The sequence below is a fragment of the Mustela putorius genome, unplaced genomic scaffold, assembly GCF_011764305.1.
Source record: "Mustela putorius furo isolate JIRA1106 unplaced genomic scaffold, ASM1176430v1.1 tig00000551_pilon_pilon_pilon, whole genome shotgun sequence".
NCBI classification, from domain to species: Eukaryota; Metazoa; Chordata; class Mammalia; order Carnivora; family Mustelidae; genus Mustela; species Mustela putorius.
In genome coordinates this window covers 10,802,900-10,828,981 of record NW_025421412.1, presented here as the reverse complement: position 1 = coordinate 10,828,981, position 26,082 = coordinate 10,802,900, and the positions used below count along the sequence as shown (strand labels likewise).

General features: G+C 40.4%; 1 protein-coding gene across 2 annotated transcripts in view; it reads left to right on the top strand.

Moving 5' to 3' along the window:
• PCCA (propionyl-CoA carboxylase subunit alpha) overlaps positions 1-26,082 on the top strand; it is a 393,935-nt gene that overhangs the window by 197,457 nt on the left and 170,396 nt on the right. For both annotated transcript variants that reach the window (XM_045081355.1, XM_045081357.1), the window contains exons 17-18: positions 5,758-5,868; positions 17,457-17,565. In XM_045081355.1, the coding sequence (XP_044937290.1) occupies positions 5,758-5,868; positions 17,457-17,565 (220 nt within the window). The remainder of the gene's footprint in view (positions 1-5,757; positions 5,869-17,456; positions 17,566-26,082) is intronic.

Here is a 26,082-nt window from a genome sequence, read left to right as displayed (position 1 = left end):
ATGTTTTCCTCTCAACTTGTTTCTTTTCTATGAAGTGGTGGTTTCTATCGTGTAGCACGCTAGAGCCAGAAGTGACTCATCACTCCCATTCATTTTTTTTTTTAAATACAAGATTTTATCTTATTATTTTTTAAAATGATTTTATTTATTTATGAGAGAGAGAGAGAATGAGAGAGAGAGCACAAGCAGGCAGAGGCAGAGGGAGAAGCAGGCTCCCCATTGAGCAAGGATCCTGATGCGGGACTCGATCCCAGCACCGTGGGATCACAAGTTGAAGGCAGATGCTTAACCATCAGAGCCACCGAGGCGTCGCACAAGATTCTGTTTTTAAGCAATCTCTCTACTTCCAACATGGGGCTCGTGCTTGAAACTCTGAGATCGGGGGTCACATGTGCCAGGCACCCCGTCTCCCTCATTCTTTATCCGCTGCGTCGCCACGCCCTCTCAGCCTGCTCAATCTCTTTCAGACCCAGTTGCTCTTCTCTGTCGGTGTTGCTTCCACCCTTGCCGGGTGCCGAGGGTGTGGCGGGGGGGATGGGGGGCCTTGCCGGTTTTCAGCAAGTCTCCTGCGGTTGTCCGCTAATGGTTTTTCCCATCCTCACTCCCCACCCCTCCCCCGTGCCCTTCCCAGTAGCGGCCTGCATGATTCCCGGCGCTCAGACCTGGTTGTACCTGCCCTGCTTCACCCGTTCTGGTTGCCCTTAAGAGACGTAGAAGCGTTGCACGGCTGTTCGGCCGGCTCGGCGCTGTTGCGCTTCCACATACACCCTCTTTCCTTTGCTCACGCTCTTGGCCATCGTGTACTTCCTTCAGTTCTCCCCACAGAAATACCTGGTGCTTTCCATTTGCTTTGGACAACAGTAAGAATTCTTTTTTTTTTTTTTTTTTTTAGATTTTATTTATTTTAGAGAGAGAACAAGCACCTATGTGTGCACTCGAGAGCAGGGCAAGGGCAGAAGGGAGGGAGAGGGAGAGAACCTCATGCAGACTCGGAGGCCTGAGCGGGCAGCCTCTGTAGGGCTCCGTCCCAGGACCCTGAGCTGACCTGAGCCGAAACCGAGAGTCCTGCAGTCCACTGACTGAGCCATGCGGGCGCCCTAACAACAGTGAGAATTCTTAAGTATTTTAAGTTTCTTCTTGATATTTATTACCTGCTTTTGTGTCCTCCTGTGTCTTTCTCTATTTCGTCTCCCAGCCAGGAAGATTTGCCTTAAGTCTCTCCTACTTTCCTCTTCCTGGAAGGCCACATCTGTTGTTGCCAGTGCATAGAAATCTCTCTGGTGAGCCGTACCTTTTTCTTCTTCAAAAGTGCTTTAGTTTTGTCTGTTTGTAAAACATACAGCAAAAGGATTCCATTCCCTTTCATAGGAGTCTTTTATTTTAAATTTTTGCTTACTGAGTTCGTCTTTCTAAGCACACCTAGCACATCATTTTCATTTACCCAAATATCACCTGTAATATAGGCAGATGTCACATTTTTGCAATGATTTGTTAGTTATATTTGTGTCATCAGAAGTTTTTTATACCTTCCAATACTTTCCTCATAAAAATATGCATAATCACAACAGACTTCTGACTGTTAGTTGTCAAAAACTGTCTAAGTCATTACCCACGGAGCAAGGCTGGGATAACTGCGCCTTTGTCCAGGGCGTGTCCTGTGAATGGTACTTACTAGATCGTTGTCTGTAGCTAATAACTTCTTCCATGAAGGTTTAGCTATGGGAGGGGCATTAATATTTTAATTTGGAACTTTCTCTAAATGTTTTGAGGCAGTTTGAGTAAATTACAGACTTTTTTTTTTAAGATTTTATTTATTTATTTGACAGAGATCTCTAGTAGGCAGAGAGGCAGGCAGAGAGAGAGAGGGGGAAGCAGGCTCCCCACTGAGCAGAGTGCCCAATGCGGGGCTCAATCCCAGGACCCTGAGATCATGACCTGAGCCAAAGGCAGAGGCTTAACCCACCAGGTTGTTTTTTTTTTAGAACTTTTAGTCATAGGGTATCCTGAGGCAGGAATGGAGATACTCAGTTTTGCACATGGTTGCTAGCCTGCATGGTCTAGCGTGCAGAGATGCCTAGAGCAATGCCTAGTTGGATGTATTAAGTTGGTTGGCTCAGAGAGAGGAAATCAAATTGAAAGGTGTGCCCTTCTCCCCCCATATGTATATATTAGATTCAGGTTAACGTGCTGTAACAAAGATTTTTAAATACAGTGGTATAAATAAGATAGAAAATTATTTACTTTTTTTTTGAGGGGGGTGAGGGGGCAGTGAGAGAGGGAGAGAGAATCTCAAGGTGGGTCCAACATGGGGCTCCATCTCACAACCCTGAGATACGACCTGGGCCGAAATTAAGAGTCAGATGCTTAACTGCCGGAGCCACTCCGGCACCCCGAAAATTATTTACTTCTTATTTAACTTTCTGGGCTGGTCTGTGCTGAGGGGGCAGGTTTGTGTTCTGTAATCATTCCAGGAGATACACCCCTGCCCCCTCCACACCCCTGTTGTGTTCTTGTGTTTCACCTTCATTTCCAGAGTGGCGTTGCTGTATCAGGAAGCCCGTAGGAGAAGGCAGGAAAGGAAGCCCAAGCAATTCTTTTCAAGTAAGCAGGGCTGGAATTGGATGCTTTGCTCTACCTTTCCGCCCCTCCTCTAGGAATTAGTTTGTCAGGTCCAGCTGTAAGACAGATGGGGTCCTTTTGTTCTCCTAAGGCTCTGTTACTGTGGAAAAAATGAAGAGGACCTTTTAGGGGAACCCCACGGGCTGCCATAGTTTTCAACATATACTGCTGTTGTAATTTCTGTTTTATTAAACTTGAGATAAATGATTCAGTCTCTCTGAATCATGATGTTCTTACCTTTAAATCTCTTTTTCTGCTTGCCATTTTCTTATTCTGTGACTCGTTACGGAAAGTTCCCCAAAGCGGGCGCCATACTGTTGCTCAGTGTTGGCTCACACTGTCTTCCCTGTGATGCCTCATTGCATATGGGCAGTAGCCACAGAGTCAGTGTTGATAGGTAATAATTAATTCGCTCAGAGTATTGACATTGCTAAAAACCTTATAGCAAATGGGAGCAACCCTTTTGCAGGAACGGCCAGACAGTTAGTTAACAGCTTCGACTTTGTGGGTCACACGGTCGCTGTTATAACTGCTTGACTCTTGTGGCGCATAACGTCGGCTGTGAACACTGCTGTATTCCAGAAACACTTGATTTCTAAACATGGGGGGGGGGTTTGCAGGCTGAATTTTCTGACTGCTGCTTATTAGGATGGCGGTGTCCTGTCAATAAAGAGTTGTAAACTTGGAGGAATGGGACCCATGCCGGGTGTGAAACCGGAAGTTTGGGAGGGAGGTCGTCGCAGAGGCTCTGGGTGCGGCGGGGCTGCCGTGGGATGTGTCTGTCCTGCACGTTCTCTTCTGCGCTGTGGCCGTCCGCATGACAGGATGACAACGAGCTCAACATTAATGTGCCAGCGCCGGCGGCTGGTAGTGCCTCAAGCATCATGTCCTTCAGACCTCATGATGATAAAGCCAGATAGCTTCTGTTGTGACCAGCATTTTACAGATGAGGAAACTGAATCTTTGAGAGGCGAAGTAGCTTACCCAAGGTCAGGGGTAGATCTGGTGCATGGGCTTGATGGCCTGATTCTTTGCTTCCTTTGGAATTATTTTCATGAAAGTGAGCACTCTGTTAGATTGAATAGAAAGATGAGAATCGGGCTTTCGAGGTTGGTTTTGCAGCAGAACCGTGCAGATGAGGATGGTAAGGAAGTGGGGTGGAGAGGGTGGAAGGAATTAGCAAACCTCACGCTCCAGTCCTGCTCCTCTTGTGGAAGCCTGAGCGAATTCCTGCTTCCCCTGGGTTTGACAAGATCCATCCTCCCTTTTTATTCCTCTTTACATCTTTGTAATGTGTGTGACCAAAATCAGATACTCCCTTCCTGAAGTCCTTCTGTCTCACAGAACTTCCCCGATGCCCTTCGAATGCTTCTTGTGGCAGTTACCACAACTTACCACAGTTACCACAGCTACCACAACCAACTGAACTTTGTAGGACTCCTTGTGTACTAGGCTCAGTGTTTGAGTTTCCTGTTGGATCACAAGCTTCTCTCCCTTTCCCTCCCCTTTCTTTTCTTTCTCTCTTTCTCCTCTTCTACTGCGGACGGAAGTATACTTGACATAGTGGACTTCTCTAATGTAGTGTGGTCAGATTAATGAGTTTTGACATGTGTCCACCTGTGAAGCCATCACCACAGTCAAGCTACTGAATATTTCTATCACCTCCAGAAGTTTCTTCATTGCCTTTTCAATCCACCGTCTTTCTATCCCTGTCCCAGTGCAACCAGGTGATGTGCTTTCTGTCACTGTAGGTTGTTGAGACCTTTTCTGAAATTTTACATTAACAGACTCCTACAGTAGCCTTGTTAAATTCAGCATAATTAGTTTGTGTATTTTATAAAACTTTTTAAAAAGATTTTATTTATTTAATTGACAGATCACAATTATACAGAGTGGCATTGGGGGGTGGGGAAGCAGGCTCCCTGCTGAGCTGAGAGCCTGATGGGGAGCTCGATCCCAGGACCCTGAGATCATGACCTGAGCTGAAGGCGAGGCTTAACCCACTGAGCCACAAAAGGCGCCCTCATCCTTGCGAATTTTAGTAATTCATTTCCTTTTATTGCTAAATAGAATTCCATTGAATGGATAAATCACATTTTGCTAATTCATTCATCTAGTGACAGACATTTAGACGGTTTCCAGTTTTGACAATTGTAAATGAAGCTAATAATCTTGTGTGTAACTGTTTGTATAGATATATATTTTTATTACCTTGGGCAAATATTCAGGAGGTACTAGTCTGAATCATATGTGTGAGTATGTGTTTAACTTTCTAAGAACTTCCCAACAGTTCCAAAGTATTTGTGCCGTTTATATCCCCACCACAGTGTGTGACACTTCTGTTGTCCCACATCCTCACTGACACATACGCTATTTCTGTCTTGTAGCCACTTAAATTTGGTGTTTGGGACATCTCATTGTATTTCTTTGATGATGGTGATGTGCGACAACTTTTCATTTGTGTATCTTCTTTTGTGAAATGTCCCTTCAGATCCTTTCCCCATTGTTATCCCTGTCATCTTACGATATTTTAAACATTTTTATATATTCCAGATGCAAGCTTTTTGTCTGATGTTTGTGTTTTGAACATTTTCTGTCAGTCTGTGGCTTGCCATTTCATTTGCTTAACTGTATTCCTTGAAGCAGACTTCTTCAACTTTTGATAAAATATACTTTCTTTTTTTGTGGCTCATGGTTTTTGTGTACTACCCAAGAATCAGTTGCCTACCTCAAGATAATCAGAATTTTCTCCTGTATTTTTCTGTAAGTCTTACAGTTTTAGGTTTTACATTTGATTGGTGGTCAGTTTGAGTTAATTTTGGTATATGGTCTGAGTTAGGGTTTTTCTTTTTTCCCCATATGCATATCTAGTTGTTTCAATTTTTTCACTGTTTACTGAAAAGACATTAATTTCCCTCCTGAATTGACTTGGCAGCATAAACTTCTGAAGTTTGCTTTTGGTGTTTTATTGCTACCATAGCTTCAGACATTTTTTGTTGTTACCTGAAGTCAAGGAGATGAATAGTCTTGTCTGGTTTTTGCTTGGTCATAAGACACAAATGATAAATTGCTATAGATGGGAAGAGACTTTTAACTGACTTGTTCTCTAATCCGATTCTGATACCGTTTTATTTTTAGGTGTTACACATAATATTGCATTACTCCGAGAGGTGATAATCAACTCACGCTTTATAGAAGGAGACATCAACACTAAATTTCTCTCTGATGTATATCCTGATGGCTTTAAAGGTTTGTATGCACTGAAGTATTTTACTGTATTAAAGTTATTACTTTTATACCTTACTATCATGCATAATTTTTCTATTTTGGAATTAAGGCTTTTAGCCCATACTGTACTTGATTTATTAACATAGAGTATCCTAGACTGTTGACATTCGTGATTTTGAGTATTCATGAGTGACTCATAATGTGCAAGAATCCATCGTTTTGTTGAGTGAGGAATTCAGCTATGTACAATGTGGTATGAGTCCAGTGTTGAAACTAAACATGTAGACAGAGCATTAGCCTACCTGATCTTCTGGTTTCTGAACGCCAATTCAAATTTGTATTCCCTGCTGCTCCATTATATGGGGATATGCAGGAACTCTAATGATTAAAACTTTACAAAAATTAGCACCAAAAATTTCAGAATACTGCATGCTATTTAATGGAAATGAAGATGTTTAGGAAGATTATTGTGTTGTTTTTCTTTTAAAGGTTTTATTTATTTATTTGACAGAGAGAAAGAGATCACAAGTAGGCAGAGAGGCAGGCAGAGGGAGAGGGGGAAGCAGGACCCCTGCCGAGCAGAGAGCCTGATGCGGGACCGGTCCCAGGACCCCGGGATCACAACCCGAGCCGAAGGCAGAGGCTCTAACCCACTGAACCACCCAGGTGCCCCAAGATTATTGTTTTTATTCATAAAATGAAGCTTTTAATAAAGTAATGATGGGAATGTGAAATTTAGCACTGTAGAGTTACCAGTACGTGTTTCCAGTGGTAAAAAAAATTGCTCAAGTGAGAGAGAGAGAAATCCCATTAGTGAGCATTAAAAACGTGGTTAATATGTGAGATAAAGAAACCAGCAGGTCTTCTGTGTGACATAATAGTAATGTTATTCAGGTAGAAGTCAGAAGTATGTACGTATGTTTCCGATGAATTTGGGGATATATGAGGATGAGATTTTTCTTTCACAAATGACAAGTGTTATTTATATCCATTTAGAGTGCTTCAGTGTGTGAGATCAGTCAGTCGTATTAGGCTCTGTGTATAAATTCAGGTCCGCTTTATGTATTAGGCTTTTGAAAACATTTACAAAGCAGTTTCTTAGCTTAGATTTTATAGGACAGCGTTACTGGTTTGAATGTTCTTTTAAAACTTCAGTGTCAGAGAGTTTTATCTTTAGTATCAAGGGAAATTAAAAATGATTTTTATTTGGGACCTTGAAAGAAAAAAACTAATGAATAATATGTTCTTTTTCCTGAACTTTTGAATTTTTACAAATATAACCCTAACATGAACTACACAATTTTACACTTGTGTGGTTAGTTCATTCAGATGTCTACTGCTGGTTCCTGAAGTCAGGAACCACTTATGTTATTGCTTTTAAGTGTACATCTGGCAATTCCAACATAATGGTTACTAAGTAAATATTTAATGAATTATGGTTAAAAATCTTATTGATAGTATGGATGAGAAGGGATGACATTGGGTATTTTTAACTGCACATGCATCTAGATTACCAGTGTGTTCTGTTTTGATCCTAACATTCTGGCCTCTTGTCCTTTCTAAAGTTTTACTTAAAAGTTACAGTAAGTTGCAACGTAGACTCCGGATTTCTGTATGCTTTATTTTTTAAGTATATATTTTTAAAGGTTTTATTTATTTGACAGAGAAAGACACAGTGAGAGAGGGAACACAGCGGGGAGAGTGGGAGGAGCAGCAGGCTTCCCGGCAAGCAGGGATCCTAATGCGGGGCTTGATCCTAGGACCCCAGGATCATGACCTGAGATGAAGGCAGACGCCTAACAAGTGAGCCGCACAGGCGCCCCCATCTGTATGCTTTTATGTCTTCCTGGCTCATGCATCCGTGAAGGTGATGTGTTATAAAACAGTGGGCAGAAGGAGACAACCAGGGAACACTTCGAGAACTTTTAGAACAAACATATATATGCATACATATATTTATGCGAATGTCTGTATTACACATATCTGGTGTTAGGTCTCATTACTGTGGAGAAGAAAATGAAGCATTTAGAATTTCTAAATTCTAAATATATAGATTACTATATATTGTACATTTGGCAGTAGTACAAAATGTTCCATGTTCTTAAGAAAACTCAGAATTCTACTTAAAAACCTAATATTGCTATTTTCCAGGATAAACTTAGTATCTTACATTTTTGTTTTGATAGGGCGTTACCAGCACGGACGCTGTAATTCTCTTAATGCTCGTACGAGATAGGAACACAGTTTTAAAAATCATTATAAGTTGTTAGAAGGACCATTATTTAATCTCTGCCTTTATTTTACATGTGAAGAAACCAAAGCTCAGAGAGATTGAGAAGGCAACATGGCCAGTAATATAATAAAGCCAGTAACTGAACTTAGAGTTTCCACTTCCTATTTCGGTATTCCTTCAGTTCCGCTAGGATTCAAAATCCTAAATCATGACAGGTTTTTAGAGTATGCTCTATGTTGTTGCTGCCTGTAAGCACTTCAGAAATACCCACCTAACTCTGGAATTTTTAACGTGGATGTCTTACTGTCTCCCATCATATTATTTTCATGTCTGTTCTTCTCTGAGTGGCTGCTATCTCTTGTTCTTCATATCACTCTATTTGCCTCTCCTTGTTTTTCCCTAGAGCAGGTATTTGATACATTGAACTGTATCGTCTTTGATTGTTTGATATACGTGCCTGAAAGAGACAGCAGGAAGTGGCCACTGAAGTTAATCCAGGATCTTCTCCATATGTTTGAGGCCAGGTCATTTTGCCCCTTTGGGATTACCCGTCTGCTTCCCATCTGTCCAGCTATCCTAGGCACTGTTCACAGGCAAGTGCCTGTTTTTATGACTGCGTTAAAATTTTCTGTTATATATGTTTATTATCCCAATTTATTTGTAGACTAGGACAGTGTTACTAAAGGTTCTAATACTGACCTTTGGAATGACTCTGCTTAAAACTAAAACATAGGATACACAGGAATGTATTTTTCATATATACTTACTAGGTTCTGAGGTTGAAAAAATATTGTTCTTGGATTCTGGAAAATAAATGAAAATGGGGAGGATGATATTTTGATTTTGGAGTTAAGGGAAGATGAGGAAGAAAATGTTTCAAGAACTATCATTTCAATTGGCCTGGACTGAACATTTTAGACTCCTTTCTCTGCTCCCTTGCTACAGTTTAAGCTCTAGCCCTATCAAAGGAAATGAGCAGAATTATTTTTCTCTTCTGGAAAGTTGCATATCTTTAGGGAAAATCTGATTCAACACAAGTAATATACCATTAATTATACTTCTTTCTTTGCCGTTAAATTTAGTTCTGTATTTCTGTGCCTTCAGAAGTGGTGTAACGAAATCAGTGAGTTTCAGTTTTGCAGGATATTATGCCTGGAGGGTCTTTTGGCTGAGAGAAACTGGAAAGAAGAGTGTAAGAAAACTTTGGACCAGAGGTTGGTGAGCCCAGGCAGGTGGGCAGTAAAAGCTCATGTCTTAGGGTCTAGCTTGTGATAGTGGTACTCTGAAACTTGGACAGTTGTGTTGTTTTTGAGAATTCAGTCATTATGGGTACCTTGGTGGCTCAGTGGGTTAAGCCTCTGCCTTTGGCTCAGATCGTGATCTCAGGGTCCTGGGATCGAGTCCCACAGCGGGCTCTCTGCTCGGCAGGGAGCCTGCTTCCCCCTCTCTCTCTCACTCTCTCTCTCTGCCTACCTCTCTGCCTACTTACGATCTCTGTCAAATAAATAAATAAATAAAATATATTAAAAAAAAAGAATTCAGCCATTAAAATCAATCAACAAATAATTGGTGTCGGCTCTCGAAGAAATTGAAAAACAACGTATTTTCCTTGCACTTAAGGAGCTTACAGCACAAAAGAACATACATAAAGAACTAACTACAGGACAGAATAAGTGCTAAGTGAAGATAGAAGCAGAGAGTCTGGAGCATGGAGGGAATCAAGGATGAGTTCAAGGAGGATGAGGTAGCGCGGAGACCCTTGTAGCTCCTCTTCAAGGCCTGGGTGAGGTCGCTGCTGCTCATCTCTGCCTCGTCTGTCTTTTCTCATGAGACGCTGGTAGTTTGAAATCAGCCTCGGAGAAAGTACTTACCACAAGGAAACTGGCAAATGCTGTAGGCTGGTGTGTTTCCTTCCCCTTCATACCCAGCTTGGTTGGCAATCATTTACCAGCAAACCGGTGCCTAATCCTTTGGCAAACAGCCATTAGGACAAAGGCAAAGGATCTGTAGAGTGGAAGACCTGGAGGAACCCCTGAGAACGGGAGGTGTTTTAGAACTCCGAAGGGAGTCAAATGACTGAGCTTACTGAAAAATAGTAAGAACAGTTAATTAAGGACATTAAATTAGAGGAGGACTTTAATAAACTAAGAACTGTCACTTTTAGAAGTTTCAGCAAAACAAAAGATGGGATGGGCACTTCTAAGAACTAAATTAGTGACCCTAAGAAATAAGTGGAAGTTTCTCAAAATATGTAGTAAAAAGGTATAGAGAAGGAAAGAATGTGTGAAATCAGAGATGTGGCGGGCAGACCCAGGAGATTTTGTACGTACGTAATAGTTTCATGAAGAGAAAATGGACAAATAAAGGAAGGTGAATTTAAAAAGAAGTAATAGGGGAGATTTCTTTCTTTCTTTCTTTCTTTCTTTCTTTCTTTTTTCCACTGTTCTTGAGAAAACCTTGAGGTGTCACTGGAAAGATTTGCTGAGTTTCAGATAAGACTAATGATAAAAAGTAGCTCTTAAAGGCATACCTAGAACAAAACATTTTTGAAGTTTCTAGAAAGAAAAAAGAAATACCAAGTCTCATGCGGAGAATGTAGACTGAAATCATCTTTAGATCCTATAAACTGGAAATGAGAAAATCTTAAGATATCTACTTCATTAGAAAGAACTTGACTGAAGAGTGCTATACCCAACTAATATATCCTTTGTTTCTTAGTTATGAAAAGAGATTTTAAAATAAAGATTCAGAAATAAATCATTATATATACCCTTTTGGGGGAAATACCTGAAGAAAGTGCTTTAACCAATTTGAGTTAAAGATGACAGGATGCCTGTGTGGCTCAGTGGTTAAGAGTCTCTGTTTGGCTCAGGTTATGATCTCAGGGTTCTGGAATTGAGTCCTGCCTTGGGCTCCTTGCTCAGCAGGGAGCCTGCTTCTCCCACTGCCTGCTGCTCCTCCTGTTTGTGCTCTCTTTCTCTGACAAATAAATTAAAAAAAAAAAAAAAAAAAAAGCTTCTGGGTTCAGTCAGTTAAGCCTCTGCTTTTGGCTTAGGTCATGATCCCTAGGTCCTGGGATCAAGTCCCACATCAGACTCCCCGCTTGGTCGGGAGTCGTCTTCTGCCCTTCCCTCCCTCCCCCCATGCTCTCCTTCTCTGTCTCTCTCTCGCAAAAATAAATAAATAAATCTGAAAATACATAGACATTTCTCCCAACCACTGACTTGGCTTTATTATTTATTGTTTTCATTATTTATTTAATTTTAAGTAGGCTCCCCATCCAACATGGGACTCGAACTCTTGACCCTAAGATCAGGAATCACATGCCCCACTGAGCCAACCAGGCACCTTTGAATTTAGTCTTTTAAAAATGCAAGCCCATAAGGACAAAGAGGAGATAGCATTCTGGAAAATGAAGAGCCAAAAGATGATTCTTAACTTACTTAGCAACTTAAGAAAGTTGAATCCTAAGCTGACAATGTGAAGAACTGGGAAATAGCTCATTATCACCATGGAACCCTGCAGAAGTCTTAGCCACTATTAATTTCAGATACCTTGGGGAATTCCTATAGGCAAGACTCTTGTCTAAAATCTGTGGAAGATTTTCTCCATATTTCCTCTCTAACTCTTCAGAGGAGGGTGGCTCTTCTCTCCACCCCCCACCCCCCCGGAAAAAGCTTTGAGATTTTTTTATCCATAGAGAATAAGATTTCCTCTACCCAGGGACACCTGGCACATTTGGACAGAGGATTGAGTCCGTGTGGACATACTGAATGTGGTGATGACCCCTCTCTCAACCATCATTCCCCACGTGGTTCCCAACATACTGGCAGGCAGGCACATACCCTCAGTCCCCATGGTAGAGTATCCTTCTCTGAGAAACCTAACCAACCATCGGGAGATTACTGCGGATCCGCCAACACATGAAGCCTACGCATGGAGCAAACGGCCAGCGAAGCCACATCCCACAAAGAGAGGACATGCATGGCTCAGGATCAGGATGTCTGTCATGATCATTTAAGCCAACACTGGATGGGAAGGGAGGCACCAGATGACTGTTTAAAAATAGGTGACAGAACTAAAGCCACTTAAGAGAACACAGATCAGGCTTCTTAGAAACTGGGTCATGAACAGGGACTGATAACGGCACGAGGTTTACAGAGGTATGTCACAGACCTTGGAGGTGCTGCTCTGTGATTTGACCTCCACGTGGTAACCACCAACTTAATGAGTAAGGCTGGGAGAACCTAGACATTATTTGGAGTTTGGGGCTCTTGTTTGAAATCCCCCACACACACCTATTCCCCAATCCCCACAAAGGCTAAGAAGATGAGGACAAATGTGAGGAGGAATTTCTTCTTTCTTTCGCTAGTATGTACTTAATCCATTAGGTTAAAGGTGGTGGTCTCGGGTCTCCGGATACTGGAAACTGTTTAAAAAAGACCAAGGCTTGGGACGCCTGGGTAGCTCAGTTGGTTAAGCAGCTGCCTTCGGCTCAGGTCATGATCTGAGTGTCCTGGGATCGAGTTCCGCATCAGGCTCCTTGCTTGGCAGGGAGCCTGCTTCTCCCTCTGCCTCTGCCTGCCATTGTCTGCCTGTGCTTGCTCTCTCGCCCTCTCTCTGATAAATAAATAAAATCTTAAAAAAAAAAAAAAAAAGACCAAGGCTTTTTAAATTAGGAGCTGCACCTTTTTCCAACCGGTCATCACCAGAGAATGCAGTAGAGATTTCAAGCTTTAATGCTCTTGAAGTTTTCAAAAGATGGATTTGAGAAACTAAGTCTTAGAGCTCCTCTCAGCCTAGGGTTCTAACTTTTAAGTGGGAGGGACTTGCTGCCGTTGAAGACATCTGCCACTAGAGTGTGAGGCGGTGTCTGTCCTGTGTGCCATACTGGAGGTTCTCCATGTTTCTGCCGCCTCACTGTTCAGGCCCCCCCCCCCCCATCATGCTTGTGAATCTTCACCAGGATTGGCAGAGGTGAAAGGCAGGTGTCAGATTTCAGTGTTCTCTTGTGACCTTCACACTTGACAAAGGGATAGGAGGAATCAAGAAGTATTTAAATACACTTTGTCTACATTCTGAAGTTCTAGGTGCTTAGGATTCCTCGGTCAGCAGAAAGACTTGCCCTGTGTGGGGTTTTCATTGCTGGGAGTTAATAGGCAGCAGGTGTTCTCAACCCCCCTCGCTGAAACTTCGCAGGTTTTTCCAGATGCGAACCTGCTACAAATGTCAGTGCAATGTGTCTGCTGTGGCTGATCACGTAAAGCTGGGAATTCAATGCAGGCACGTCTCCATTCAGCACCAGAGTAGAACGCCACCCCAGCCCGAGCTGCTGCCCTCTTGCCTGGACTCCGAACAGCCTTCTCACTTGGCCTCCTTCCTGCCACTAGTGCACTTTCTAGTTCATCTTCACTCAGCAGCCAGAGTTCACTTACAGAACCAAATCACATCTTCCCCCTTACTTTAAAATCCCTCAGGGCATGTATGGCTACACAAATTGCAGTATATTCAGGCCAAGGACTACTTCTCAATGTAAAAATGTTAGAAACTGCTGATTCATTACAAAACATCAGTGAATCTCAAAAATATTTTTTTCAAAAGAAGCCAGATAGAGAAGAGTCCATTTATATGAAACTAGAAAAGCATTTAGTTGCATGAGGCCAGGGAGGGAAAGCAGGTGTAGAGGTCTTGATTGGAGAGACTCAAGGGAACATTTGGGAGTAGGGGAAACTTCTAAGTAGATGGTTGTGGTGTTTCTATGGGCACACACATTTGTCAAAACTCTTGAATTGCATGTTTAAAATGGACCCATTTAATAGCAACTGGTACCTTGCAAATGGTACCTCAAAATTATTGTATGCATAATGTATTGTATGCATACAATACATATGGTACCCCAAGTTAAAAAGAAAACCTTAACCTTGATAATGGTATCCACTGCAATTAGAATAAAATACTGCTGGCTTACCAAAAAAGTAATAAATGCTAGAAAGGTATTTGTTAAACAATCAGTCGCCTTTTCTAATTAAAACACACTCTGAAATCAAAATTAAACTAAATTTGACTAAAAACCAGTTAAAAAACCAATGAAGTTTTAATGAAAACTAGTAACAAACATAATTTTAAAGGAAATGCTGTAAAAATTTCCCTTAAAGTCAGGAACAAATGAATTATGTAAAAGGACCATTATTATCAATCATTGTTTTAGAGGGTAAGAAGTAAAAAAAAAAAGTTGGTTTAAATATTGTAAAAAGAAGAAATTTTGGGGAGGTGCTTGGGCAGCTCAGTCATTAAGCATCTGCCTTAGCTCAGGTCATTATTTGGGGGTCCTGGGATCGAGCCCCTCATTTGGCTCCCCGTTCAGCAGGAGGCCTGTTTCTCCCTCTCTCTCTCCCTGTTCCTCTCTCCCTGTCTCTCTGTCAATAAATAAATAAAATCTTTTTTTTAATTAAAAAAAAAAGAAATTTTCTTTTTCTATATATAATTGTGTCCCTAGAAAACCCAGAAGATACTACTAAAAATTTCTAGAATAAAAGCACGTTTGGCAAGGTCTGAATGCAACAAGATAAACATGCAAAGTTATGTCTGTCTCTGTTAGTAAGAGCCAGCTTGAAATGAAAATGGAAAAAAAGAGCCCTATTCAAATTAACGGAAGTATCTTGTAAAATGGTGGGGAAAATTTAATAGGGAAGACATAGGACCTGTATGATTCTGTAAACTATAAAATCTTGTCAAAGAAGAAGTAGTAGTAAGATGTGAGCAGTTGGCAAAACATAGGAGTTATTGTTTGGGGATACAAAAGTATAGGAGTGTGGATCTTTCCCAAATTGATACAGAGATTTTATGTCATTTAAGTTAGGTTCACAAGGTCCACTACATTAAGTGATTAAAAAGCTTATATGTATTCATACATTTCTGAAAATAGCCAAGGTAATTATGAAAAATGATAAAATTGGCCCTCTGTGTATTTAAAGGTATTGCCAAGGCAGTCTTACCTAAACAATATGATAAGAAGTATGAGAATGGAAGCACTTGAAAACAGAAAACAGAAAAGTGAATAAATATGTCAGTGTAAGGAATAGAGAGCTCATAAACAGAAATTAGTATATGTAGGAATTTTTCCTCTCACTATTTATATGAAATGTTAACCCCTTAATTTGTACGAAATACAATGAATCCCAGATAAAGATTAATTATAAAACATAAAACTGAGGAGTCTAGTCACTACCTAGAGGTTGAAGAGATCTTTTATTTATTTTTTTAAAAAGATTTTATTTATTTATTTATTTATTAGAAAGTAGGAATGTATGTGGGGGCTGGGCTGAAGGAGATGGAGAAGCAGACTCCCTGCAAATTAGGGAGCCCAACACAGGGCTCGATCCCAGAAGCCTGAGATCATGACCTGAGCTGAAACAGTTGCTTAACCAACTGAGCCACCCAGGTACCCCTCAAGTGATCTTTTAAGTGAATACCAAAAAGTTTTGTTTTTTTTTTTTTTTCTTCGAGAGAGTGTACATGTACATGAGCTGTGGTGGGGGGACTGAGGATGCGAGGCAGGAGAGGCAGAGGGAGAGAATCCTAAGTAGTCTCTGCCCAGCGTGGAGTTTGATCTCAGGACTCTGAGATCACGACCTGAGCTGAATCAAGAGTCCAGTGCTTAACCGATTGAGCCATGTGCAAGCCCCTCAAAAAGATTTCTAATGAAAACTAATGATGTGGGGTGCCTGGGTGGCTCAGTGGATTAAGCCGCTGCCTTCGTCTTGGTGTCCTGGGATCGAGCCCGTATTGGGCCCTCTGCTCAGTGGGGAGCCTGCTTCCCCCTCTGTCTCTGCCTGCCTCTCTGCCTACTTGTGATCTCTGTCTCTGTCAAATAAAATAAATAAAATCTTAAAAAAACAAAACAAAACAAAAAAACCTAATGATGTGACAGTGTTAGGTCAAATGTGGTGTCTCTGTGGCAAAATGCTAAGCCCTAAGTTAGCATTTAAAAAAAAATTTTAATTGGCCCATAAACTTGAAATTAAAAGCTGTGTGAAAAAATTTTCTTTTTAAATTATTACTGTGTTTTTTGGACTTCATATGTCAATTGCAAATTGTTGAAATTTCACATTTGGACTTTTTGTAAGTTTAAAAAATTACTGTGTCTATATTATACCTTGGAACCTACAAAAATAGCATATATTCTTTAAAAACTAAAATAAGTTTAATATATTACATACTAGTATATACCATAAGTATAATCTAATAATATCTTGTATTGAGCCATAGTATGATTACATAACCTCTTGCCGCATGGTTCTGATGCTAGACAAAGCCCTTTATGTTTGTAAATGTTACTGTTGTTAGAAAAGAACTAAAAAAGACTCTCCTTCCATTTTTTTGTTTGTGCAAAAGAAAGTGATTATGTTAGAATTCTAATCTCTTACTAGAGATGTTTTGAGAAATGCATGTTGTGTGAAGAACTTTGAAGCAACTCCAGGTGGTTAGCCTGGAGAATTGGAGACTCATTAGTAAGGAACAGTCCAGCTGTCGTCAGTTCAGCCCACTTGAGACCTAGGCACTGATTTATGTTTATTTGTTGACCGCGTCTGGCACAAAAGAGGTCACATTTGTAGTTCGTAGGACATACCATATATTGCTCACTCTGGTAAAAGAGCCAGATGATGGACTAATCCTTACCTCGAACCCAGGATTCAGTCAGGGCCCGTGTCTGCTTTGGACCAGCTTTCAGGTCCAAAAGGTTAGGCTGGATTTGAGTCTACCCTAGTTAGAACAACATTTGGAACATGAATTACCAGACATTAGGACCAGCTGGGTCAGAGATTTCGGCAAGGGAAAAACCAGAGGGGAAAGTGATGAACATTCAGAAGGAGTCCGAAGTCACAGCCAGGGTGGGCCTGTCATGGCCTTGGGCGTCAGGCCAGGAGCGGCAGCAGGTTCTCAAGTTCCCTCTTATCTGAGATCAGGAGTAGCCTTATGCTGGAACTCATTATCATAAGACTAGTCATGGCAGGGTTTATCTTTGAAGATTGGTAATGTGCAAGTGTAAGAAAGAATAGAATTAGAGGAATAGAATTATTCGGTGTTAGGTCAGATTGGAAAAGTTGCGTGGAAGTCACAGACAGTCTGACTCCGTATGAGAAGTGACTATCTAATGATTTAGAAATTTTTCAATTTGTTGGTTTGCAGGCGTTGGAGTTTTCGAGATCCTAGATAAGCTTGTTCCTTCTCCTCCCCCACTGCATGCCTGGTACAATAGTAACCCCATAATAGATGTTTTATAAAATACTGATTTGACTGACTAAAAGTTCTATAAGATAGAAGCACTAGATATTAACATGATGTATGTGATTGATTGATTGATTGATTTCCCTAGGACACAAGTTAACAGAGAATGAGAGAAACCAGTTATTGGCAATAGCATCATCATTGTTCGTGGCATTCCAATTAAGAGCACAACATTTTCAAGAACATGAAAATTCAAGGTATGTTAGATCATATAAAACAGCGTCAGTGAGAGAAAGACACTGATAATGTAAGAGGCGTGGGAAGTAAGCATGGGAAATAGCTAGCGAAAGCTGTGACTCATCTTGGTTTTGAATCTCGTGTTTGGAGAAGTAGAATACAACCAATCACAGTGTTTAAAAGTGATATTGTTTCTATTTCCTCAAATGATTTTTTCAAAATTCAGACAAAAAGGTTTTTTTTGTTTCTAATTTGGACATTATTAGAGGTAGGAAGATGTTCTGAAACCTTATGGAATGTCTAAGTAATTTGTACTTATTTTTTCTGTTTTATACCTTCATTAATCTTGAACAAAGTATTAAAAAGTGTTAGAGTGCGAAAAATTACAGTCGAATCTGAGCAGTTAAAATACACATGTGTATAAGAAACTCCTCTAAGATACTAGAAGGAATTAACACCGGGTTAAGTTAGCTATTTGTGAGCCCTAGGGATACTTTTCAGCTTCCTAGTAATGTAAGTGAGAGAGAAAACATGCTTTATAGCAAGGCAAGCAAAAACCAAGTCAGCATGACATTAATGCCTCTAAATGACAGGAGAATTTACTATGAATGTCTATGTCCTTGCCAGCATAATCCTGCTTTAGCAAGTATAGTCTGTTTCTTACTTGCTAGAGTGATGTTGTTGATAAAATTGTGTCACTTCAACTTTTCCATTCTTTTTGCTTTTCCACAAGAGGAAGAACAAAGATAAAAAGAGAAAAGATGGCAGGTGACTGAGCATCTCTGAAGAACACAGATCAGAAATTCAGGTTACCCTTGAAGAATTAGGTGGAAGAAAAGTAAATTGGGTTTGGGCTATTACATCTTAATGGCTAACTGGTTTTACTCAGAAAATCTTGGAGTTAATTGGTATTCTTTATTTGTTCTCATTCTCAAGAAAACGTATAGGAAGCTTAATGTATGATTTTTTTTCACTTTTTAAAAAATTGAAGTATAGTTGACACACGGCGTACCTTAGTTTCGGTGTACAACATGGTGATTAGACAGACAGCTCTATACTTTATGTGATGCTCTCTGTCGTCGTAGTTCCCATCTGTTACCATGTAGCACTATTAGAGCACCACTGACGGCGATTCATCTGCTATACCCCACCGTAACTGGAAGCCTCTACCTCCTCCTCCCTTCCTCCCCTTCACCCATTTTGCCCATCCCCCCTCCCCGAATCCCTTCCTTGTGGCAGCCATCAGTTCCGTGTATTTGTGGGTCTGTTTCTGCTTTCTGTTTGTTTTGGTTTTTAGATTCTACACGTAAGTGAATCACATGGTATTTGTCCTTTTTCACTTAGCATAATCTGTTCTAGGTCCATCCATGTTATTGCACATGGCAAGATCCCATTCTTTTTTCGTGGCTGAGTAACATTCACTCGCTCCCTCACCTTCCCCCTGCCCCCCTCTCTCTGTTTGTATAAATGAAGGAAATGGCAATTGTAAATAATGCTGCCGTAAATGTAGGGGTTTATGTAGGTTTTTGAATTAGTATTTTCATTTCTTTTGGGTAAATACCCATTAGTGAAATAACATGTGATCTTTTTTTAAGTTATGATTTGATGTCTAGAGAGAGATGAAAGATGATAGGATATCAGTAAATTACTGAATGACTGGAAGGAGGAGAAAATGGGCAGTAGAGCCATGAATCTGATTTTTCCCCCCCATAAAGTTGTGCTGACCAGTGTGGTAGCCACTGGCTATGTGTACTTACTTGAATTAAAATTAAATTAAAATTTCAGTTTCTCAGGCATGTTCATTGCCACCATTTGTGTAGTCACCAGCCATATTTCCTCTTGTACTATGGTTAATAGCTACTGAATGGACTAGTAGAAAGAACCTTCCATCATTATAGTTTATTTCCATTAAGCTCTGTTGGGACAGGGGTGTTTTGGAGCTACATGTGTGTCTAGCTTTTGTTTTAAAGCCAGAATCATACCTTGTATTATTTTTTATTCTTTTGATAAATACAGTGCTTGTATCTTGATTATCTTCAGATGTTATTGGGACCTTGATCATTTCTGAAGTCCTGAGTGTAGCTAATGAACTAGTTTGATCTTCAAGAAATGTATTCAAGTCATTTTCAGAGGGTGCTGACTTGCCACTAGGAAGAATCTGAAAAAGGTTTAAGAAGGAGAAGAAAAAAACTTACCTGTAATCCCACAAACTTTTCAGTAAGCACGTTTTCACATTTTGATGTATTCCCTTCTAAGTGTATATATATGTGTGTGTATTGATAGACACACATACCTGTAGCGTATATAAACCTTACATAGAGTCATACGGAGAATATAGTTTGAATTCTATTTGTAATTTTGTGTTGCAAATATATCTTTGTCCCTAGTCTTTAGAAGCATATTTTTAATTTTCATTACAGAATTTAAAACATATGCAGACTTTTGTACTTCAAAGGGTATTACTGAGATTATAAAACAGTAGAGCAAATGGTAGAATGTATTCAGAGATATATAGATTTATATAAATAAGTATAGTTATGTATATAAGAGGCTTGAGTCTGTAGTAATTAATTTTTAAAGTTCAAAAATAAGCCAGACACCCCAATAAAGAAATAGATCTTTCTTAAAGATGTTATATGAATGACAAGTTCATGAAAAAGTTATTCAGCATTGTCAGTCACTAGGGAAATCCAACTTAAAATCACAGTGCTACACTAGTTCAAAACTAGTTTTCAGAGAGATCCTGCCAGTGTCATCATCTAAAATGTACATCTAAAATGTACATTAAATGGTAAGTGGGTAAATAATTGTGATACATCCTTACAGTGGAATGCCACTTAGGAGTAAAATGGAAAGAAATACTGATACATACATCATGATGCAAAAATCTGAAAAACAAGTCACGTTGAGAGAAACTAGTTCGAGAAGACTATCTAATCTGTAATTGTATTTGAAATTTCTAGTAAAGCAAACGTATAACGACAGGAAGACGAGTGTTTCCCTAGGTGCAAGTGTCGATATCCCAGGATTATATCTTTATACATTCTGTGCCCCAAACCATAAACCAATAATTTTTTAAATGTATTAGTTTTTTAAATTATATAGAAAACAGAATGTGGAGTTTCAAGCCAGAGTTACCATAATACTAGGTTTTATCATTGTTCATGTGTTTGCCTTTACTGAGGGCCTTCCTTACTCACTTGGCTTCCTGGTACTGTCATTTCAGGCTTGCAGGACCACTGGCATTACCAGTTACTGTGGCGCAGGTCTAGTGTCACAGACTGCCTCAGCTTTTGTTTATCTGGAAACGTGTTAATTTCCAGTTTTAATGTCTTAACCAAGTTTTGCTGTTAGGAATCTTGGCTGACAGTTTATTTTGGTTTCCTTGTTTCCTTTAACACTTTGAATATATCAGCCCAGTACTGCCTCTGGCCTCCACAGTTTCTGATGAAAATCTGACAGTCTCTTGAGAATCCCTTGTATGTGATGATTTACTTCTCTCTTGCTATTTGCAAGATTTTCTCTTTATCTTTGGTTTTTCAAAGTTCAATTATAATGTGTCTTGATGTGGGTTTATGAGTTCATCTAACTTAGGGTCCATTGAGCTTCTTGAATTTTTTTTTAAGGTTTATTTATGTTTATATGAGAAAGAGGGAGAGCATGAGCAGAAGTAGACTCCGTTCTGAGCACAGAGCCCCACAAGGGGCTTGATCTCAAGACCCTGAGACAATGACCCAAGCCAAAATCAAGAGTTGGCTGCTTAACCAACCGTACCACCCAGGTGCTCCAGGCTTCTTAAATGTTTCTATTCATACCTGTAATCAAATTTGGGAAATTTTCAGCCATTATTTAAATATTTTCTTGATTCCCTTTTCTCTCTCCTTCTGGGACCCCCATGATTTATACACTGGTTGGCTTTATGGTCTCCCACAGGACCCTTAGGCTCTATTCACCTTTCTTTGATTTTTCTGTTCTTTATCCTTGAGAATTTCTCATGTCTTGTCTTCATATTGGCTGATTCTTCTGCCTGCTCCAGTATGCCTTTGAATCCTAGTGAGTTTTTCAGTTGCACTGTTCAGCTCTAGAATTTTTAAATTTCCTTCTAGATTTTTAACTCTTTATTATTTTCGTTTTGTTTACATATTGTTTTCCTGACTTTCTCTATCTCTTTAGTTTTTTGAGCATTTTTAAAAAGATTTTATTTATTAGAGGGTGACAGAATGAGAGTGAGAGTGAGAGAGAGCGCTCAAACAGGGGAAGCAATAGGGAAAAGAGAAGAAGGCTCCCCACTGAGCAGGGAGCCCAGCACGGAGCTTGATCCCGGACCCTCGGATCATGACTTGAGCCAAATGTGGTAACTCTGGAACTCGGATTGTCCTCCTTCTCCAGGGTTTATTCTTTTGTTGTTGTTGTTAATTTCTGTTGATTTGTTGGGGGCTGTCTCTGTGCCAAGATCAGCCTCAGGTATAAAGGTAAGTCCTTTTCAGGTATGTTCTGAGCATTTCCCTGTGCATGTGTGGTCACTTTCCAGTTTTTCTCATAAATGCAGCCATTTTTGAATGTCTTAGTCTTTAATGTCTGGCTTCTGAAAGGGAAAAAAAGCAAAAAATGGAGGAAAATGGGGGAACTGACCTTTTAAATCCCCTAGAAGTCACTTCAGCCAGAGGGCATGGGGCTCACTACAGTGGGAGAAGGTGCAGTCACAATGGCTACCAATCTTACTTTCTGTTCGTCTATGATGAGAACAGTAATCAGTTATCATAGCACAGGTCCCCAGAGTTTGGAGGACAGGGTCTTTTTTTTTTTTTTTTCTGCCTGGGCACCCACAAGCTGTGTGTGAGCCGCCCCAGGAGTACATGCACAGCATCCTGCCGCGGGCTGGGGTGGGGGCATGAGTAGCTGCCACTGAGCTAAGAGCTGAAATTGACCAAAATTTTTTTGCAGTTTACCATCCACCTTTTCCCCTAAAATTGCAAGCCTTTGACTGGACTGGAGTTCAAAACTAGTTTTCAGAGAGATCCTGCCAGTGTCATCATCTTCTAGGTGGAGAGACATTCCTGGTGCTTCCTAGTCCACCCATCATCCCGGACTGATCCTCCTCTGTATATTACTGTTGCATTCATTACCCCCCCCCCCTTTTTTTTGATTTTAAAAAAGATTTATTTATTTATTTTAGAGAGCATGCATGAGCTGGGGGAGCAGAGGGAGAGGGAGAGCAGGAGAGAGTCTCAGGCTGACTCCCTGCTGAGTGTAGAGGCTATCGTGGGACTTGACTTGGGACATGATCTCATGACCCTGAGATCACGACCTGCACCGAAACCAAGGGTCCTCTGTTTAACGGACTGTGCCACCCAAGCATCCCTCATTAATCTTTAAAAGTTGGAAAAAATTACATTAATGATACAGATAGGATATATATAGGCCAAAAGTTTAGTTATATGGATAATTGTGCATGTCTTCCTTATATAACAATGATTTGTTTTTGGTGAGTTTAGTTTCTGTGGAACTTACTTATTTCCAGCCTACTGTGAAATAGGTCCTATCCATGACAACAGAGATCTGGAACATCCAGCAAAATATATTGATTTATTTGACAGAGTATAATCTTACTTTTAGGCAACGTGAATCTAAGTTATTTTTGCTTGTTTGCTGAAAAGGTCCCTGACATCAAAGCTGATGTTGGGTGATCGAATCTTTACACTTCGCCTTAGGAGGCCTGTTTTCATGATTGGCTTGGGAATGGAGTCCAAGAGTCAGCCTCCAGGTGTGGCTGTGCATTGCTCAGTCATGGGTGTGCTCATGTAATGTTTATGCTTCCATATCCAGTAGCCCGCAGCCCTTCCTTTGTGTGGCTTGTTTTGGCTGCTGATCTGATTTTCCCAGTATCTTTATGGATTTTACTCTTTCATCATTTATGACTTGGAAAAAGACACTAACGTATGTACCCATAGTATTTGGATAGTAAGAAGATAGTGCATTTTAGGGGGAAATAAAAAAGTTAATGTCAGAAACAATAGCAATTTTTCTTAGGATAACCGTAAATAAATTGGCTAAACACAGTTTAGCATCAAATACATGCTAATTATTCTAAAACACTACTGTTGGCAGAAATGAATCATTGAAAGCGGTGTTAAACAATCACTTCATGTTATCTGAAGCTAAAGTGATTTTGTCAGTCTTGTGGTTTGATTTAATAATTTGTTGCACTAACAGATAATGATGAGAGGAAGAATTAGTCATGGAAACAATTTAGTCCCTTTTAGTGATCTTTCACTTAGTTTTGCTCAAGATGCCTGTTTTCCTTAGGTCCAAATGCCGTTGGCAGGTCAGGATACACTTTTCTGAGCGAGGCCCTTGCTTGTTCTCCTCCGCCATCGCAAGCTTCTCAGGTGCTAGTGAGAACACCTCGGGCTTTCTCTAAACTTCTCGACTTCCGCCGTTCCCCCTGTGATTTCTGCACCTGTTGCGCTCTTTTGTTAGATCTGGTAGCTAAGGAAGGTGTCCTCTGGGCTTTAAGCTTCATCACTTATATTTCCTAATTCCATGATTATTACCTGTTAGCTGCCTAATTTGTCCTGTAATGATTACTAGTTTGGGGGAGAGCTGTGCCAATTTTCCTGGTGGAAGAATGGCTGGGGACCAGATCCCTTTCCCAGCAGAGGACAGTTTTGCATTCACTTGCCTTGTCTGTTTTAAGAAGTTGGCAGGGAGTATGGCTAGAGTAAGCCCTTGACTCCTGAGAAGGCATCAGTCCTCAAGGCTGAGCTACCCTGAGGTGGTTGTGGGGAGTGCTATCTGCTTTTATATATCAAAGCTATTTTAAGGTGTTTCAATGTAAATGTTGATTCCATGGGTTTTATAAGAGTATTTTTTTTTTTTTTAACCGCAGGAACCTGGTAAATTCATCAGAATTTCTTGGCTGCTTTTGCTTGTTTGCCTCATTTTCTTTCTTTACAAGTACTTTTCACCATTTTTCAGAGAACGTGTTCATCAAATTCCTAAACACTTAGGGGCACCTGGGTGGCTTGGTTGGTTGAGTGGCCAGGTGAGGCCCTGGTCCTGGAATCAAGCCCCATGTCAGGCTCTTGTCTCCATATCTTTCTCCCTCTCTCTAAAATAAATAAATAAATCTTTAAATTCCTAAACACTTGCATGTGAGCTATTGAGAAAATCAGCAACATCGAACTCTTTAATTCATTTGGAATTCACTTACATGTGGGTTATAAATGGGTTTCCTCATTGTGATTTGGCAACCTTTTATTTATAAAATATTCCAGCCGATTCCTCAAAGTAGTATCTCTTCATATGCTCAAGAATAGTAAGACAGAAATATACATGAGGGGCGCCTGGGTGGTTCAGTGGGTTAAGCCTCTGCCTTCGGCTCAGGTCACGATCTCAGGGTCCTGGAATCAAGCCCCGCGGGCATCAGGCTCTCTGCTCAGTGGGGAGCCTGCTTCTTCCTCGCTCTCTCTGCCTGCCTCTCTGCCTCCTTGTGATCTCTCTCTGTCAAATAAATAAATAAAATCTTAAAACAACAAAAAAAGGAAATACACATGAATGTCATAGTCAGTTTGAGCCACTCTCGGAAGTTAACATAGACTGGGTGACTTCAATACCAGACGTTTATTTGTCGCAGTCCTGGAGTCTGGAAGTCTGAAGTCAGGGTGCTTCCCTGTCTGGGTTCCGGTGAGGGCTCCTTTCTAAATTGCTGAAAGTCCACTTTTTATATCCTCACATGGTGGAAAGAGGGCAAGCTAGCTCTCTGGCCTCCTCTTACAGGGGCATAATCCTGTTCGTGAACGTTCTCATGACCTAATACCTTCCCAAACCCCCTCCTTCAGATAGCATCCCAATGTGCGTTAGACTTCAACATAGGAGTTTGGGAATGAGGACACAAGCGTTCAGTCAGTACCGGGCAGTGCGTACTTCCGTACCCACTCCCTCGCCCCCCCCTTTTCCCTGATGCCCGCCCTTCCCTTTCCCTTCTCTTTCCCTCTTTCTGTCACTTATGTGACTTGTGCATGTGCACAGCCCCACACCCATCTAAGTAGGTATACATGTGTTACATAAATGTATTCTTTGGCTTAGTGGAAAGAGTTAGAAGTCTGGCATTTAGTTATAACTGTACGTATATTTATTAGTAATGTGACCTTAGGTATGTTGCTTTACTGTAAGCTTAAGTGAAGTGGCAATAGTGTGTATTCTGTACTGTTTTATAAAGTTTTTGTGAGAATAATTCATCCTCTATAATGTTTCAGTACCCAAATTCTTCTACCTAGTTTGTTATAAAGAAATAAAAAAAGAGTTCTATATTATAGTATAAAACCAAGGAAATGCTTTATGGATAAACAAAAACCATCAAGAATAAGCAATCCCTTTGTTTATATCAGATAGCTATAAATATGACAAGAAAGTAGAATTTGGGGTCTCATTCTCTTCATTGAAATAAATGAGATGTCTGGTATTACAGTCCAGCAAGTGGGACACCAGTAGGGTGTGTTTTTAATGTTACTAAGACCATTCTTTTTCTTTGTGGT